The sequence below is a fragment of the Epinephelus moara genome, chromosome 18 (assembly GCF_006386435.1).
Source record: "Epinephelus moara isolate mb chromosome 18, YSFRI_EMoa_1.0, whole genome shotgun sequence".
Classification (NCBI taxonomy): domain Eukaryota; kingdom Metazoa; phylum Chordata; class Actinopteri; order Perciformes; family Serranidae; genus Epinephelus; species Epinephelus moara.
Genome location: NC_065523.1, coordinates 1,268,591 through 1,285,205, shown reverse-complemented (window position 1 = coordinate 1,285,205; position 16,615 = coordinate 1,268,591). Strand labels below are relative to the sequence as shown.

Here is a 16,615-nt window from a genome sequence, read left to right as displayed (position 1 = left end):
AGCCCTGTGAGGCAAATTGTGATTTGTGATATTGGGCTTTATAAATAAAATTGATTGATTGATTGATTGATTGACTTAATTTCTTATTTTGAAACCAATCTGTTTCAGTATAAAACCTAGAGACCTTCTTCATAGTTCAGTCTGCAGCTAAAGAGACAGGCAAAAAAACTGACCAATCACAGCAGTGCACATGAATTCTGTTGAATTCCAAGTGTTGTAGTCATGGTTAACAAAGCATTTATTTTTCATGGCCTCATCATGTTTGTGGCCCTTCAAATAAAGTGGTGACCTGGTCCTCCTTCACTGATAAATAACATATGAGTAATGGCATAATTGTGAAATCACTTGTAATAATTATTTGTTGCTTATGCATAAGTCATCTTTGTGACCCCTCAAGTAAAGTCAGCCTTTCTCTCTATTGAGGCATCATGAATTTGAAAACATCATAAATGCAAATTGAATCATAATTATAAATTCAATGTCAGTGGTTAGTTATTTAGTTAGGTAAAGATTTTAATATTCTATGCACCATTCAGTATTACCTGAAGCTCACACACCATTTTAAGAGATCTTATTCAGAATTTTTACAAACTGTAATTGATCAATCAAAGCCAACAAAGTAAAATACCATGTAACATGCCCTATTAGTCATACAAGGAAATACTTTTTTATGCCTCCGTGCTGGCGATAGCCATGTTGTCTGTCGGGTTGTCTTTCTGTTTGTCCATCCATCCATTTGTCCGTCCATATGTCCCTACATCCGTACATACTTCTGTCTATACGTACGTCAGTCTGTCCCATTCTCGTGACTGTGACTATCTCAAGAATGCCCTGAGAGAATTTTTTCAAATGTGCCACCAACATTCACTTGGACTCGATGATCTGATTAGACTGCACTGTTTCTTAATGTTTGTGTTAAGATCTTGCTGTCACTGTTCATATGTTCCTATTGCTGACACATCTAACTACTGTTACATTGTATAGTAACTTTAGAGGACCTTCTTGAAACATGAATGGCTTGAATAATCAAGAGGAGTAGAGTAATGACCAAAAATGAGGAGGGAAAAGAACCACAGCATATTTAAGCCATCCACCTGAAAATTCAATTCAATTCAATTTTATTTATAAAGCCCAAAATCACAAATCACAATTTGTCTCAGAGGGCTTTACAGCATACGACATCCCTTTGTCCTTTGGACCCTCACAGCAGATAAGCAAAAACTCCCCAAAAAAACCTTTAATGGGGAAAAAAATGGTAGAAACCTCAGGAAGAGCAACTAAGGAGGGATCCCTCTTCCAGGACGGACAGACATGCAATGGATGTTGTACAGAACAGATCAACATAATACATTTACAGTATTCCATATGACAAAATGATACATAAAGAGAGACAGAGACAGAGAGAGATGCAGGACAGACAGTAATGATAATAGCTTACAACAACATTAATTTAAGTAGTAATATTACAGTAATAATTACGGCTGTTGTGGTACAATACAAATGAACATGAAAATAAATTGGTGCAGTATAAGTACACATTTTACAACACCTTTTATGGCAGATCACAAAAGTGGGGTTGCTACATATTGTTACATACATATAATTAGGGAAACTGGGGATAACGAGGGCTTCTTCAAGAATTGCTACCTTAATGTGGTGGAGGGGTTTGCATGTCCCTCTGATCCTGAGACCTGTGTTAGGGTAGGGTCTCCAAGGGCAAAGTGGTCCCAGCGGAGGAGCCAAAGTGAGAGCGACTCTACAGACCCTAATGAATAGATCAAATCAATCAAAAAAGGAGCAGGAGCACCTCACCCACAACCTCACATCTATAGCAGCTACTAAACAAGACACAACTTATACTGAGTACCTTGGTTGCTGTCTGATGTCAGAGAAAAGATGTGGGTCTACTTGAAACCCATGTGAACTCACTTCATGCCCCCCCTGCCCCAGGATGGCAGAAGCTGAGCCCAGCCTCCTCTTGTATTGCTAGCTATCCACAGTGCTGGAGTGCTCTGTGTTGGTTTTTAACACTGAGCTCAGTTCATTTAGGTTAGCAAATAGATGCAGAAACTAAACCAAAGGGTCACCAGTCACTGTTCCTCATGGCCTCAAAAAGACAAAGTAAGAAATTTTGCAATGTTGCTTGGAAAATTAGAGGGATCTATGATTTCAGTGTGCAGGTACTCTCTGTTTTGCAATGTTTTGTGCCCCCACTTAAGTTTTTGTAATGTTGACACAATTAATCCAACTTATTCTACAAATAACCATGACAATAGGATTTCTTTATGATAAGAAGAACATGGAATAACACCAACCTGATCTTTCCTCAGACCCTTAAGACTTTACCAGTAAATAGAGTCTCACTATATGTAACCTTTATGTCAATACCAATAAAATAAAGACCTATTTTGTTTTCCATTACTATTTCTTTGACATTACTGTATTTTATTTATAAAGTTATATTCCATAAGATTTCAGTCCTGGTGTCTCATTTATAAACATTGCTTACACACAAAATCAGGTCTGAAAGAGGCATTCGCCATTTCCCACACTAAAGTTGTAATCTGAAAAAACAAACTTGATGGGGGGATGTGCGCACCTGTCCAGAAACTCTGACCAATCTGTAGGAACATTTTCGTGACAGGGGACATTGGTGACTCAGATGGTGAGGTGGTGAATAGATGCCAAATTGTAGAAATTAAACGTGAAAGACATCATTATATATACTGATGGCTCTCACACATTTAATATTGCCTCATATCACACATTACTTATAGATCCACCTCATTATAGTCATTCAATCCAGCTGTGTTACTAGTGCTTTTGGTAGTGAGCCATAACTTTTTTTATAAACACCTTTCAGTTGGATTACAAGATTTATAAGCTTACTCAAATCTCACCTTGAATTATGCTCATTATTTCATCATTGATGTCCCACCATCACACTCCCTACCCCAGAGCACAGAGGAGAGGGATGCAGCTCACACTCATGGTCAGCAGTGGAGCTCACATCAAATAGCATTGAAGAATTGCAAAACAGGGCATCAGCAGTTTCCAATAATATATTCCAATACTGTAAATGATCTGATGATGATTTTCCTTTACATTGACTCCAATCTGATGTTACTGTTTATGCATGTAGCAGCAGCAGATATGTAATGCTGAGTAAATATGTATCTGACACATTAAAACAACAATTAAACCCTACTGACTGTTACATCGTATTTTTACAAAAAAACAAAAACAAAAAAACAGCCACCATCTGAGCTGTGGAAAATGTCTTTTTCCATTTGTCTGATCTTTGTAGATGCTGACATGGAGTTTAGCTGGACAGAGGAGGAAGTAGCAGATATTTACAACAACACTAAGATTATCATCGCTGCTGACGGTAGGTTGATGAGTTGATGAGTTGATGAGTTGAAACTAAGATATGCAGCACAACTTTACACCATGCTTCATTAAAAAAGTTACTGTGCTGAAACAGAACCATGACACAGGATGTACCCTGCCTCTTGCCCAATGTCAGCTGGGATAGGCTCCAGCCCCCCCGCAACCATTAACATTATAGTAGTTATGGAAAATGAATGAATGAATTTGCAGTTGGGTGCAAAAATCTCAAGAAAAATCTTGGCTTGTTGTATGCTATGATGTTATTGATTGGTGTGGTCAGGTGATCATCACTGGACAAAACTGAAGTCCATGCTCTGAAAAGAGCACTTTTAACTTTCTATTGTGTCATCAAACTAAACAAATCTCTGAAGGTTTGCCTGTGAAGGTGCCACAGCTCTGGATAAATCTGGATGCATTCAAATCTCTTCACTGAGAAGGAATTTGTTGGGAAGCCCGTCAGTAAACTGTTTTCTTCACAGTAACCTTTCTTATGGCACACTGAGTAGAAGTTACTTACTCAGTGAGTACCTCTATTCCAGGATGTGAGTGTGTGTATAGGGTGAAACACACCATCCATATTGTGTGACATCCATTGTTAATTTTAAAAGCTAATTTAAATTTAATCTTAGTCTTGGGATAAAAATGCTTATTAGTTTTATTCACATTTTAGTCATTTTTGTCCTTAATAGTTTTAGTCAACAAAAATTCATGACATTTTAGTCAACTTTTGGTCATCTTTTTGGAGAATCCTAATGGACATGGGCAGAAATAAATGTTTATAGGGGTTCAGTCTGCTCTGGGGAACCCTGAATCTTCTACCAGAGGGATAGAGCTGGAACTCTGGGTAAAGCATTTTAGTTTATTTATACATGGTATTCTGTGCTTGTCTGATAACAGACTCCTTAAAGATTGTTTGGAGGGGTGAATTTTATTTTAATTTTTTTTTAATTTGTGATTTTAGCTGTACAGAGAAGTTACTATACCAATACCAATTGCGAGCAACACCACTGACCACGGAGTACACATATTGACAAACACAGCTGTCAATCTTGACATCAAACCTCATTTTCATAGTATCAAATAACTAATTAAAATCAATGTTATCAGAAAAACGAACACTTGCACATACAGGAGTGTGATTAGAACTACCTAAAATGATAACCAAAATATATTTGATCAATCAATCAATCAATCAATCGATTTTATTTATAAAGCCCAATATCACAAATCACAATTTGCCTCAGAGGGCTTTACAGCATACGACATCCCTCTGTCCTTAGGACCCTTGCAGCGGATAAGGAAAAACTCCCCCAAAAAAACCCTTTAACGGTGGAAAAAAATGGTAGAAACCTCAGGAAGAGCAACTGAGGAGGGATCCATCTTCCAGGACGGACAGACGTGCAATAGATGTCGTACAGAACAGATCAACATGATAAATTAACAGTAATCCGTATGACACAATGAGACAGAAAGAGAGACAGAGACCGAGAGAGATGCAGGACAGACGGTAATGACAGTAGCTTACAACAATATTAATTAAAGTAATAATAATATAATAATAATTACGGCTATTGTGGTACAATATGTTGAAAGTATATATTAATATCTTATAGTGTACATATGTGACAATAATCATGTGTATATAATAACAGTAGAAGTATGACTAATGATAACAGCAGCAGGAGGCATCAGGCAGGACCACGGCAGCAGCACAACCACACGTCACACTATCCAGGCACCGCTGCAATATAAGTTAACCTGCGAGACAGTGGAGCACAAAGGCTCCGGAGAAGAAGCCGAGTTAGTGACATGCAGTACAGCCAAGTTAGCGAGATGCAGGACATAAGTGTTAGCAAGGGAGAGAGAGAAGGAGAGAAGGTGCTCTGTGTTTTATAGGCGGTCCCCTGGCGGACTAGGCGTAAGTCAGCCTAACTAGGGGCTGGTACAACCCAACAGGAAGAGGATTCCACAGGAGAGGAGCCTGATAGCTGAAGGCTCTGGCTCCTGATCTACTTTTGGAGACTTTAGGAACCACGAGTAACCCTGCATTCTCAGAGCGCAGTGTTCTGGTGTGATAATAGGGCACTATGAGCTCTCTAAGATATGCCTGACCATTTAAAGCTTTGTACGTTAGGAGAAGGATTTTAAATTCAATTCTGGATTTTACAGGGAGCCAGTGCAGAGAAGCTAAAACAGGAGAAATATGATCTTGTTTCTTAGTGATGTCTACTTTAAGTTTTAAGTTTGGCCCATGTCCCATCTACCAGAGGTGGGAAGTAACTAATTACATTTACTCATGTTACTGTAATTGAGTAGGTTTTTTTTGTGTAATTTGTAATTTTTTCAGTAGTTTTTGAAATCTGTAATTTTACTTTTACTTAAGTAAATTTTGACTGAAGTATTGTACATTGGAGATCACATCCGTTACTGAGTAAAAAAAAAAAAGTTTTCGGCTAAATGGAAACCAAAAGGGTGAATCTCGAAAAACCTCGTGTGGAATTGATCCAGAACAAGCGGCCGGTGCCGGCAAGTTACTGGAGAGAGAGATGGAGAAGGGTGGGAGTGCTTCGGCAGAAGCACAAGCAGACGCCGCAGTTGAAATGAATGAAGAAACGAACGAAACGAAAGAAAACCCTGTGTGCACAGTGCCGTTTATAATTGTTGGTCAGAAAAATGCGGCCCGAGCCGTGCTCTTGTGTGCTCACCTGTGTCTGTGTGTGTGTGTGTGTGTGTGTGTGTGTGCGCATCGGGACTGAACTCCGCTGTGCGCAATACAGAGGAGGATTGTAAAGGTGCGACCATGTAGAGACAGAAATGACATGCCATCGTGTAAACAATATAAGTCATCACATTATAAAGTGAAACGTTTCACCGTATAACACGATAAATAGTATATGTTATTATATGGAGTGTCTGTCGCTCAAAATAATATAACTTTAGTTTATGAAGAGATAAGACGGAGCCCTCTCCTCTCCTCTTAAATGCTTTACTCACTAGTGTGTGAATTGACCTGGATACGAAGCGTCCGTAGCGGCAAATAATATAACGGTAGTTTCTAAAGAGCTAAGACCAAAAAAAGAAAAATAAATCAGCAGCAGCGGTCATATTTCAGCAGCGGAGCACCACCGCTGCTAGTTGCATATAGGGGAAACACTGTTGCTCAATGGAATTGTTCTGTTTTGGATCCAAATTAGTGTTAGTGTATTTTAATATTGAGAATTTCGCTTCGACAAGCTCTCTCTTTTTTGACCATACACCTGTTTGCATCCCTGAGAATAATGCCCAACAACATTGCTCAAAAAGTTGCTCTGTGTATCATCAGTCTAACAGTTGTGTTGGTGAGTCAAAATGAAAGAGGGCTGCGCAATATTAGACAAAACTGACAATGCGACAACGATTTTGTATACTGCGATATGTATTGCAATAGTGTATTGCAATAACTTAAATAGCTCTATTTGGAAAGAAGTCATCATTTGGGCTTTGGAAAGGCTGTATTTGCATGAAATATACATTTTACAATCAAACTGTCCTGGAAATTGAGAACTTTACAACCTAAAGTATTAACCAGCAAAATAAGTATGGCATATTGCCTTTGACTAATATTATATTGATATAATCAACTTATACTGCAAGTCTCACAATGTGACTATTGCACAAGAACACATTGCGATGGTGATGCTCTCATGATATTGCGCAGCCCTAAATTTGATTGAATTCTATGGTTCATCATAGAAAAATAACCAGTTTCTGGATTGGATTTATGACCCCTGCACCATTTTTGCACTGCATAGGAGTGACCCCCATCAAGTTATTGGAAGTAACTAAGTAACTTCTACTTTAAGTACATTTTAAACCCACAACTAATAAATCCAGACCAGAGTGGCTTTATTTCAAAACGCTCCTCAGCTAACAATTTATGTAGGCTCTTTAATATTATTCATTTAACAAAATTTGAAACAGAGCCCAGTATAACAGTGGCTTTAGACGCGGAGAAAGCCTTTGATAGGTTAGAGTGGCCGTATTTATTTAAAGTATTGGCCAAGTTTGGATTTGGCCCACTATTTATTAATTGGGTAAAAACTCTCTATCACAAAGCACGGGCAAAAATCAGCACCAATGGACAAGTTTCATCTATGTTTCCCTTAGGTAGATCAAGCCGACAGGGATGCCCTTTGTCTCCTGGGGCCGGTTGCACCAACTGGTCTTAAGCCTGGTCTTAAGCTAAGTCGGTCGTAACTTGGCGTTCTAAGTCCGACTTAATAGTTACGCCGGTTGCACCAACAGGGCTTAAGACTTCTTCTCACTAAGACCGGGCGTAAATCTTACACCTAGTCAAGAGCAGGTGTAAGGTCATTATCAAGCTGCGCTCATGCGCTCTAGAGCGCAGAGAGCACAACTTTATTATGGCACGTCTGTATACGAGCGGGCATTTAGGTGGGAGAGAGTAATTAGGGACAGAAGCAATTTGACATAGCCTATGTAATGACGGGGAGCTGATTGAGAGGTTTCAATTCGGTAGGAGAGATCTGTTTGAACTTATTGAGAGAGCTGTCACCGGATTTACAGTTTGTGTTGGGCTGCAATGCAGCACTACCACCAGCCTTCCCACCAGGCAGGGGAATCCTCCCCAAATACGTCAACAATGATGTCACTGTAAATTGAGGTTTTCGGGGAGGACCCCCGCCAGTTGGATGATTTTTTTTGGAGATGTATTTTTTGCCTTGCTGAGAAGATCTTTCCACTTCTTCCTCATGTCAGCCTCTGTATGAAGGCAGCCAGAGTCTGAACACGTATTGATATGCCCCGTTATCTCTGCCCATACCGACTGTTTGTTCTTATTTGTGATACGTCTCTGTGCTCGCTGTACAGCTTGATTAATTTTCTAATTTCAGTGTCGGTAAAGTTTTTCGTTGATCCTTCATGTTTTCCTCAAATCTTAAACTGTAAATAAACTGTCAACACAGATGAGAGGGGCTGTCAACTGTCAATTGTCATCTGTCAAGCACACGGGGTGATTCAGCGGCGCATCATTTAACGTCACCGCGCTCCTCTAGGCAGGCCGCGAGGGGCATTCCGGGGGCATTCACATGGACGCGCACAGCTAAAACCAGCGTAGCTAAGACCAGGCGTAAGCCCTGTTGGTGCAACCGGCGTAAGTCCACTCCTTAAGACTGGTCTTAACAAAGACCGTCTTAGGAGTTACGACCAGGCGTAGTAAAGACCAGTTGGTGCAACCGGCCCCAGGACTTTTCGTCTTGGCAATTGAGCCTTTAGCTGACGTAATCAGACAGGATCCTGATATAAAGGGCTTCCATGTGGGTCAGACAGTTCATAAAATTAATCTCCTGGCGGATGACGTTATCTTATACTTAAAAGATCCTGACAATTCCCTTCCCAAATTACAAACTATATTAAATACTTATGGTAATATTTCAGGTTACAAGGTGAATTGGGAAAAGAGTGAAATTATTCCATTGACAAATTTTGATCACTCCAAACTCCAGCGTACTAGTTCATTCAGATGGCCTTCGAACGGTATAAAATATCTTGGAATAATTGTAGACAACCTCAAAAACCTATATAAATTGAATTACCTCCCATTGCTCAGTAAGATTGAAGATGATTTACGTAGGTGGATGGGTTGGAGTACTAGTTCATTCAGATGGCCTTCGAACGGTATAAAACATCTTGGAATAATTGTAGACAACCTCAAAAACCTATATAAATTGAATTACCTCCCATTGCTCAGTNTGGCCTTCTAACAGTATAAAATATCTTGGAATAATTGTAGACAACAACCTCAAAAGCCTATATGAATTGAATTACCTCCCATTGCTCAGTAAGATTGAAGATGATTTACGTAGGTGGATGGGTTTGCCTCTCACCCTGATTGGCAGAGTTAATTGTATTAAAATGAATGTACAACCAAGACTGCAATATCTGTTTCAATCCCTACCCATTCCATTACCACAGTCCTTTTTTAAAACTCTTAATAAATATGTCAGACAATTCATATGGAACTGTAAGGCACCCCGGATATCAATGGAGAAGTTAACATGGGACTATTGTTACAACCCGGCTCTTAGGCTGCAACAAAAAAAACGGGAGGGAAGACGAGGTTCAAACTAATCAATGTGTTTATTAACATAAACTTAAGAAATACGTGAGAATCAGTGTCAGTAATCAGTAGTGTAGGCGTGTGTGGATGCATGTGTGTGTGTGTGAGCGTGCCAAAACAAAAGCAACAGAAAAGGCACGGCCGCGCCGCGGTGCCCTCATGTACGGCGTGGATCGAGTGAGAGACCAGAGAGCCAGCTGGTATCAGAATATAACCGCTTCACCGGGCCCAGGTGCAGCGCATCAGCTGATGTCGGTCCCTCCTGAAAGACAAAGCAGACCAACCAGCAACCAGCAAGCCCACACACCTCCAGAGTAAAGGGAGGGGCCGTCACACTATGGATTAGGGGGACTTCGACTACCCAGTTTTAAAAGCTACTACTTAGCAGCTCAAATGAGATTTATCTCATCCTTTTTTGAGGGCAGTGGCCCCCCTTCTTGGACACAAATTGGGCTGCATCTCCTGAAAGAAAAGGTACACAGTGACTTCATTTATAAGCATAACTGTAGAACGGTAGCCAACAGGACAGATAACCCTATATTGAAGCATTTGATTAAAATTTGGTATGAGGTTCACAAAAGTCTTGGATTGAAAGTGGGACTGTCACCTAAAACACCTTTAAGACAAAATGAATTTATACCCATGACTCTAAACAATAAGATTTTGGATGTATGGCATCAAAAAGGAATCCATCGTTTGGAGGACTGCTTTGACAAAGGACTTCTCATGTCATTCAAGCATCTGAAGAGAAAATATGACTTGTCCAATCAAACCTTTTTTTGTTATCTCCAATTAAGATCTTTTCTGAGAGCTAACTTGGGTCCCGAAATGATCTTGCCTGTCATTAATGATGTTGAGAGATTGCTTTGTGAGGGGAATGCATGTAAATTAATTTCCAAAATGTACCGTCTATTGCTAAATGAGGGCTCAAAACCCGGTCTGCACAAATCTAGAATGAAATGGGAATCAGATCTCTATGTTACAATTGATGAACAGCTCTTGGCAGATTTATGTCAAAGCAGCTTGTCGGCTACTATTAACGCCCGTTATAGATTGATTAACTATAATATTCTACATCAATTATACCTTATCCCAGAAAAATTACATTCTTTCAAATCTAACTTGTCAGAAATGTGCTTCAGATGGGATATTGAAGTTGGTTCCTTTTTGCATTGTACCTGGCTGTGTACAAAAGTGAGGCCTTTCTGGCATAACATCTGCTCCATTTTGACCAGGATTACAGGAGTTAATGTTCCACCGGACCCGGAGCTTTGTTTACTGGGGAACTTTACAAGTATTTGTGGTTCTCTAAATAATGCACAACTTAAATTTATGGAAATTGCTCTATGTGTGGCCAGGAAGTGCATTGCAGTGTCATGGAAATCTGATTCCCTCTTCCTATCAATAGGTGGTCAATTGCATTCCCCTGGAGAAAATTACATACAGTATAAGAAAACAATATGACACCTTTTTGAAAGTTTGGCAGCCTTATTTGGATTACTTGGCTGCGCCTCTTGTGCCAAGTTCTTGATGTGATCTTTTGGGTTGACTTTATGCACTGACCTTTTTTTTGTTGTTGTTGTTTGCTGAGGGTTTTGGGGCTTTTTTTTGTGGGGTGGGGACTTTTTTTTTTTTTTTTGTGCCTTGTTTTGTGTTATGTTGATATGTTCTTTGTGTAATTACATAAAACTGAAAATAAAATATTCCACAAAAAAAAAGTACATTTTAAACGAAATACTTTTTACTTGTACTTAAGTAGAAATTCATCAAAGTAAAGTATTTTACTTGAGTAGAATTTTTCAGTACTTTTTCCACCTCTGCCATCTACTGACATGGAGGCATGGAGGCTTTATGACCTTCACTGCAGCCTTCCACCAGGGGCCAATCGAGATGTTTTGGCTTCCACTGGGGAGAGCATAGACTTTCAACATGGACCCTCCAGCTGAGTGTCTTATCAAAATGAACGCCATGTACTTATAATAGCAGACTTGAGTATTGGATTTGTAATGGATCCTGTTCAAGTAATGCATATCGCAGCTCTAATGTAAGCTTTTAAAGCTGGAACATCAATCGCAGAAACATAGAATACATATGCACAGACTGACAAATAAGCAGATTAAATATTTCAACTTTTTTTTTCTTTTGTGTCACCAGTTTGCTATGATGATGATCTGACAGATGGCCTTTTCCGAACACTGTACCGACTCTGCTGTAGCTTTTCTCACACCTGCACGATCTTCATCTCCATAGAGAAAAGGTAAGGAGAAATGCCATCTAGGTATCTTTAAGCATGTTGGTCCTGGTAGCCATGGTTTAGCACAAAACATCCACACTGCGGTTGTGTTTGGTTAGTGAGATTTCCACAACTGCTTGTGGAATGTCATAATCATGTCATTCGGTTGATGAAAATACCTCGTACCTGAGTATACTGAGTTCAAATAAACACAAGAAATTTGTGCTCTAGAGAAAGGATCAGCGCTCAGTGAATAACCTCCTAAGCCCTATGATAAGCTGTTATGGCAAGGCTTAACTATACAGACCAATGAGCAGTGTTAGCTAACACGTCTTTGGGGTCATCAGGTGGGAACCTCCTTTCACCAGTGTTTCGTCTAGTTGGTTCCACGACACCTCCAGGAGGCTAGACAGTGATCTCTGGTGTCCCAGAGACACTCCCCTAATGCCAGCTCTCACTGCTCCCCGCACCAACCCAACAACCTCCTTTACCTTACTTACACATGGCTTTCTCAGCCCAAACAGCACTGCCACATTCAACAAACCCAGGCTCCATTTATGCGACCTCCAGGTAATGACCGTGCTGATACTACCTTTCCTAGCACATTAACCATACTCTATTTCGAAAGCTAAACTTTTCAACACCTGGTTATGTCGCCATGTATACCGGCCTTGTGACAAGCTAACTTTACAGCCTGACAAAATATGCTTTAAGGTTGCGGTACCTGAACACAATGGGCATAATGGGTCCCCATTTACCCACAGTTTTAGGTTCTGGGGGGTTGGTAACACATCGTATGTAGCCCCTACCAGGAATCTAATACAATTCTCCTCCATATTCCACAGGTCCCTCCAACTAAGCTTCCTCTTCTCTACACTTTCCCAGTTCAACCACTGTCCCTGCTTAGCCTGGCCACTGCCTTTGCACCCCTTAATATCTCCTCCTGTCTACGTATCTGTTCCACAACCGGCTTTCTTTTATCTCTGGGACCTGCTTTATTCCATACCGGTTTGCCTGAGCCAAGCCCCAGGCCTCTCTGGCCAAACTGAACATTACCTACAATCTCTGCATGCCTAAGAACTGCCTCTGCCTCCTGAACTGCCGATCTTGGGTTCCATTTCCTCCCCTTGGTTGGATTTGGAACCACACTCCTAACTACCACGTCCCTACTCCCAGATAACAAGAGCTCTGTCCTGACCTTGGTACATTTAAATTCCTCTGTTAAACGAGATACTGGCAGCTGAAGAATCTCTTTTCCATACAATGCAACACTACTTAGACACCTAGGAACGCCCAACCACTTTCTAATATAGGAGCTAACTGACCTATCAATTCTCTCCACAACGGATATTGGAATGTCATAAATTGACAGTGGCCACATTAACCTAGGATATAGCCCAAACTGCAAACACCACAACTTCAGCTTTCCTGGAAGTTCTGATTTATCTATTCTATCCAATCCTTCAGCCACATATTTTCTAAATTTCACCACCTGTTCCTCATCATTCAACTCCACATTGTTCCACCTACCTAAGCTCTTTACTGACTTTTCCCTAATTGTTGGGATTTCCTCATCATTTATGACAAACTTCCTATCACTTAACTTCCCTCTACGTATTGACATGCTTCTCAACTTACTAGGCTTAATCTTCATGCTGGCCCACTTGAGGTTCTTATTTAACTTCTCTAGTAGCCTCTTTGTACATGGCATTGATGTGGTCACCAGTGTCATGTCATCCATGTAAGCCCTAACTGACGGAAGATGCATCCCGTTCTGCCATCTCTCCCCACCTACCACCCACTTGGAAGTCGTGATGATTACTTCCATCGCCATAGTAAATGCTAATGGAGAAATTGTACACCCTGCCATAATACCTATTTATAGCCTCTGCCAACCTGTTGTGAAACCTGCAGTACTTAGACACAACCTAACATCCTGAAAATATGCTTTCACTAAGTTAACAACTACCTGTGGCACTTTGAAGTAGTCAAACGCACTCCAAATGAGGCTATGTGGTACTGAACCAAATGCATTTGCAAGATCTAAAAATATTACATGCATGTCCCTTTTTTTAATCTTCGCTGCCTGAATCTGGTGCCAGATCATGCCAGTATGCTCTAAACACCCTGCTTAACCTGGTATTCCTGCCTTCTGCACCATAGTATCTATTAAGCTATTCCTTTCTGAGTAGCTAACTAATCTTTGCGCTACTACACTAAAGAAAATCTTCCCCTCTACATTCAATAGAGAAATCATCCGGAATTGGCTAAGGTCCACAGACTCCTTCTCCTTAGGAATGAGGACACCCCCTGCCCTACGCCATGCTCTTGGGATAATTTGTTTCTCCCAAACTATTCTTAGCTGTTTCCACAAAAATTTAAGGATATCAGGTGCACTTTTATAAACCCAGTAGGGGACTCCATTAGGCCCTTGCAGCCTTTGCACGCCTGACCACCTCCTGAACTTCCTTCTACCTAGGTGGTCTGACATCCATCTCATGCTCTACCCCTCCTAATGGATATCCAGTGGAAAACCTACTATCCTATTCTTCTCTAAATCTGAATATGTATTTCTCAAATATTCTTCAACTTCTAGCCGTGCTGCTTTTAGCTGCCCAACCTTTTCCTGGCTAAACAATCCTTTAACAAACTTAAAAGGGTCCCTGAAAAAAGCTGTCCTTACATATTCCTTCTTCCTCCTCATTTTCCTGAGATGCTCTGCCCTTCTAAGAGCTGCTGGCCTGCTTCTCAACTCCTCTTGCAAAATATTAGTTCCCTCCCTTTCTTCTTCTGTAGCCTTTTTCCACTGCTTTCTTAACTGTCTCCTTTCCTTAACTAACTTCTCTATTTCTCTTTGCCACCTACACTTACCTGACTGTACCCTCTCACCCCTCTTTCTCTCATGCACCCAAACCTCTCTGCACCATATGAGTAAATTATATCTCTCATCTTTTCTAACTTTTATATTGCATTTTCTCTAAGCCTGCTTTAGATTACTGACAAATCTCTTTTAACTATCTCCCATTCTTTACTGTCATTTGCCCTAGGCCATCTAACTCTAACCTTTTGCTCCATCGTTCTCTCTCTGACTGGCCCGCTAACCTCAGTGTCACCTGCATCCCCTCTTACTACCTCCTCCTCAGTGGCAGTGTTACTGATATCCTGCCAACTGTGGTTTTCTGCCTGTCGCTGGACTTCATCCGACTGACTCGACTGACTTCTTAGGAAGTACTGATCAATGCGGCTACTCTGCCCTTTCTTTGCCACACACTTCTTCTTTCCCTGATGAGTTCTGAGGCCTTTTATTGATGTTACTTTCTGCCAGCTGCAAGAACAAACCTGAAGCATCCTGTTCTTGATTGAGCTACTTTTGTTCTCTACAGATGCGCTCGCCTTGCCCTGAGTGCTGCTAATTCTAGCCCTGGTGGATAGGTCTGTGCCCCCATCCTAAACTGAGTCACAGATCCAATGCATAGTCGTGTCCGTTCCAATGTCTGTTACCGAGTAATCCAAATGCGACTCATTTTTCACCCCTGCTCTCGCTGACTCTTGGGGTATTTTCCCTATGTTGGCTGTAGCTAATTTTGGTTGTAGCAAGGCTGCTAGGCCCCACCACAGCTGCCATGGGTTGCTAGCCCATGCCAGCACCTTTGGGGTCTTTTCCCTCCTGTCAGCTGTCTTTCCAAGCGGTCACATGGTCTTTCCCTTGTTGTCAGCTGCCCTATTCACATTCTGTTTACGTTCAACAATGTTATCAAGCACCACGGAGCTAGCTCGCCCCTCCCTCCTCCCCCCCTCGTCCTCCGTGACTCTGTCATGAACAAGCGATAGCTGTTAGTTACCCTGGATTTACACACCTGTTAGGGATAGTGCACCCAACATGAAAATTCACCCATTATCTACTCACCCATATGCCGATGGAGGCTCAGGTGAAGTCTTAGAGTCCTCACAACACTTGCAGAGATCCAAGGGGAGAGGAGGTAGCAACACAACTCCACCTAATGGAGGCTTACGGCACCCCACATTCAAACGTCCAAAAACACATAATTGAAACCACAAAATATCTCCATACTGCTCGTTCACAGTGATCCAAGTGTCCTGAAGCCCGACATAAAAAGTTGTTTGGAAAAACGTCATTTGAACTCTGTTTTTAGCCTCATTGTAGCCTGCAGCTCTAACTGCCTCTCTGTGCACCGCGTTCACTTGTGCGCGTTTGCGTGAGACTGTGAGACATAGGCACCGCGTTCATGTGTGTGTGCTTGCTTTCACTGGTCTTGTGCTGGCTGGTTGGTACAGCCTGGACCCAAATGTTTTTGTTGCCATTTGCGGAGCCTGGGCTGCCTACAGAGACCTGACTTTAATAGAGTTAATATTATTTTTTATTTTATTCTATTTTAAAACTGTTAATAGTGTTCATATACCTGTTTATTTCTAGGTATTTCTTATTTTCCTCAGAAATAAATAAATAAAAACATTGTTTTTATTATAATTTAAAACTGTTATACAAAATACACACTTCTGAAAGGTGGCCCATTTGTGCCACTTTTCAACCTCCATAAAAAATTCATATTTTGAGGTATCGGTTCAGGCACCGTTTAAGCACCGGTACCGTTTTTTTAAAAGTATCGGTTCGGCACCGGTATCAGAAAAAACCCAAACGATACCCAACCCTAATCAGGTGGGAACCTCCTTTCACCAGTGTTTCGTCGAGTTGGTCCCACGACACCTCCAGGAGGCTAGACAGTGATCTCTGGCGTCCCAGAGACACTCCCGTAATGCCAGCTCTCACTGCTCCCCGCATCAACCTCAACTCTCAACTCAACTTTATTTATAGAGCACTTTAAAAACAACCACAGCTGAAACAAAGTGCTGTA

At 41.0% G+C, this 16,615-nt stretch overlaps 1 protein-coding gene across 9 annotated transcripts in view; it reads left to right on the top strand.

Annotated features, from left to right (window-relative positions):
- Positions 1–16,615, top strand: part of mettl22 (methyltransferase 22, Kin17 lysine) — a 75,370-nt gene that overhangs the window by 45,771 nt on the left and 12,984 nt on the right. For 7 of the 9 annotated variants that reach the window (XR_007571643.1, XR_007571635.1, XR_007571638.1 and 4 more), the window contains 2 exons: positions 3,308–3,388; positions 11,663–11,765. Coding sequence is in view for 1 of the 9 variants with exons in the window: in XM_050070277.1 (XP_049926234.1) it covers positions 3,308–3,388; positions 11,663–11,765 (184 nt within the window). In the remaining 8 variants the exon portion in view is untranslated. The remainder of the gene's footprint in view (positions 1–3,307; positions 3,389–11,662; positions 11,766–16,615) is intronic. The other 2 variants (XR_007571642.1, XR_007571640.1) reach the window with 1 other exon arrangement.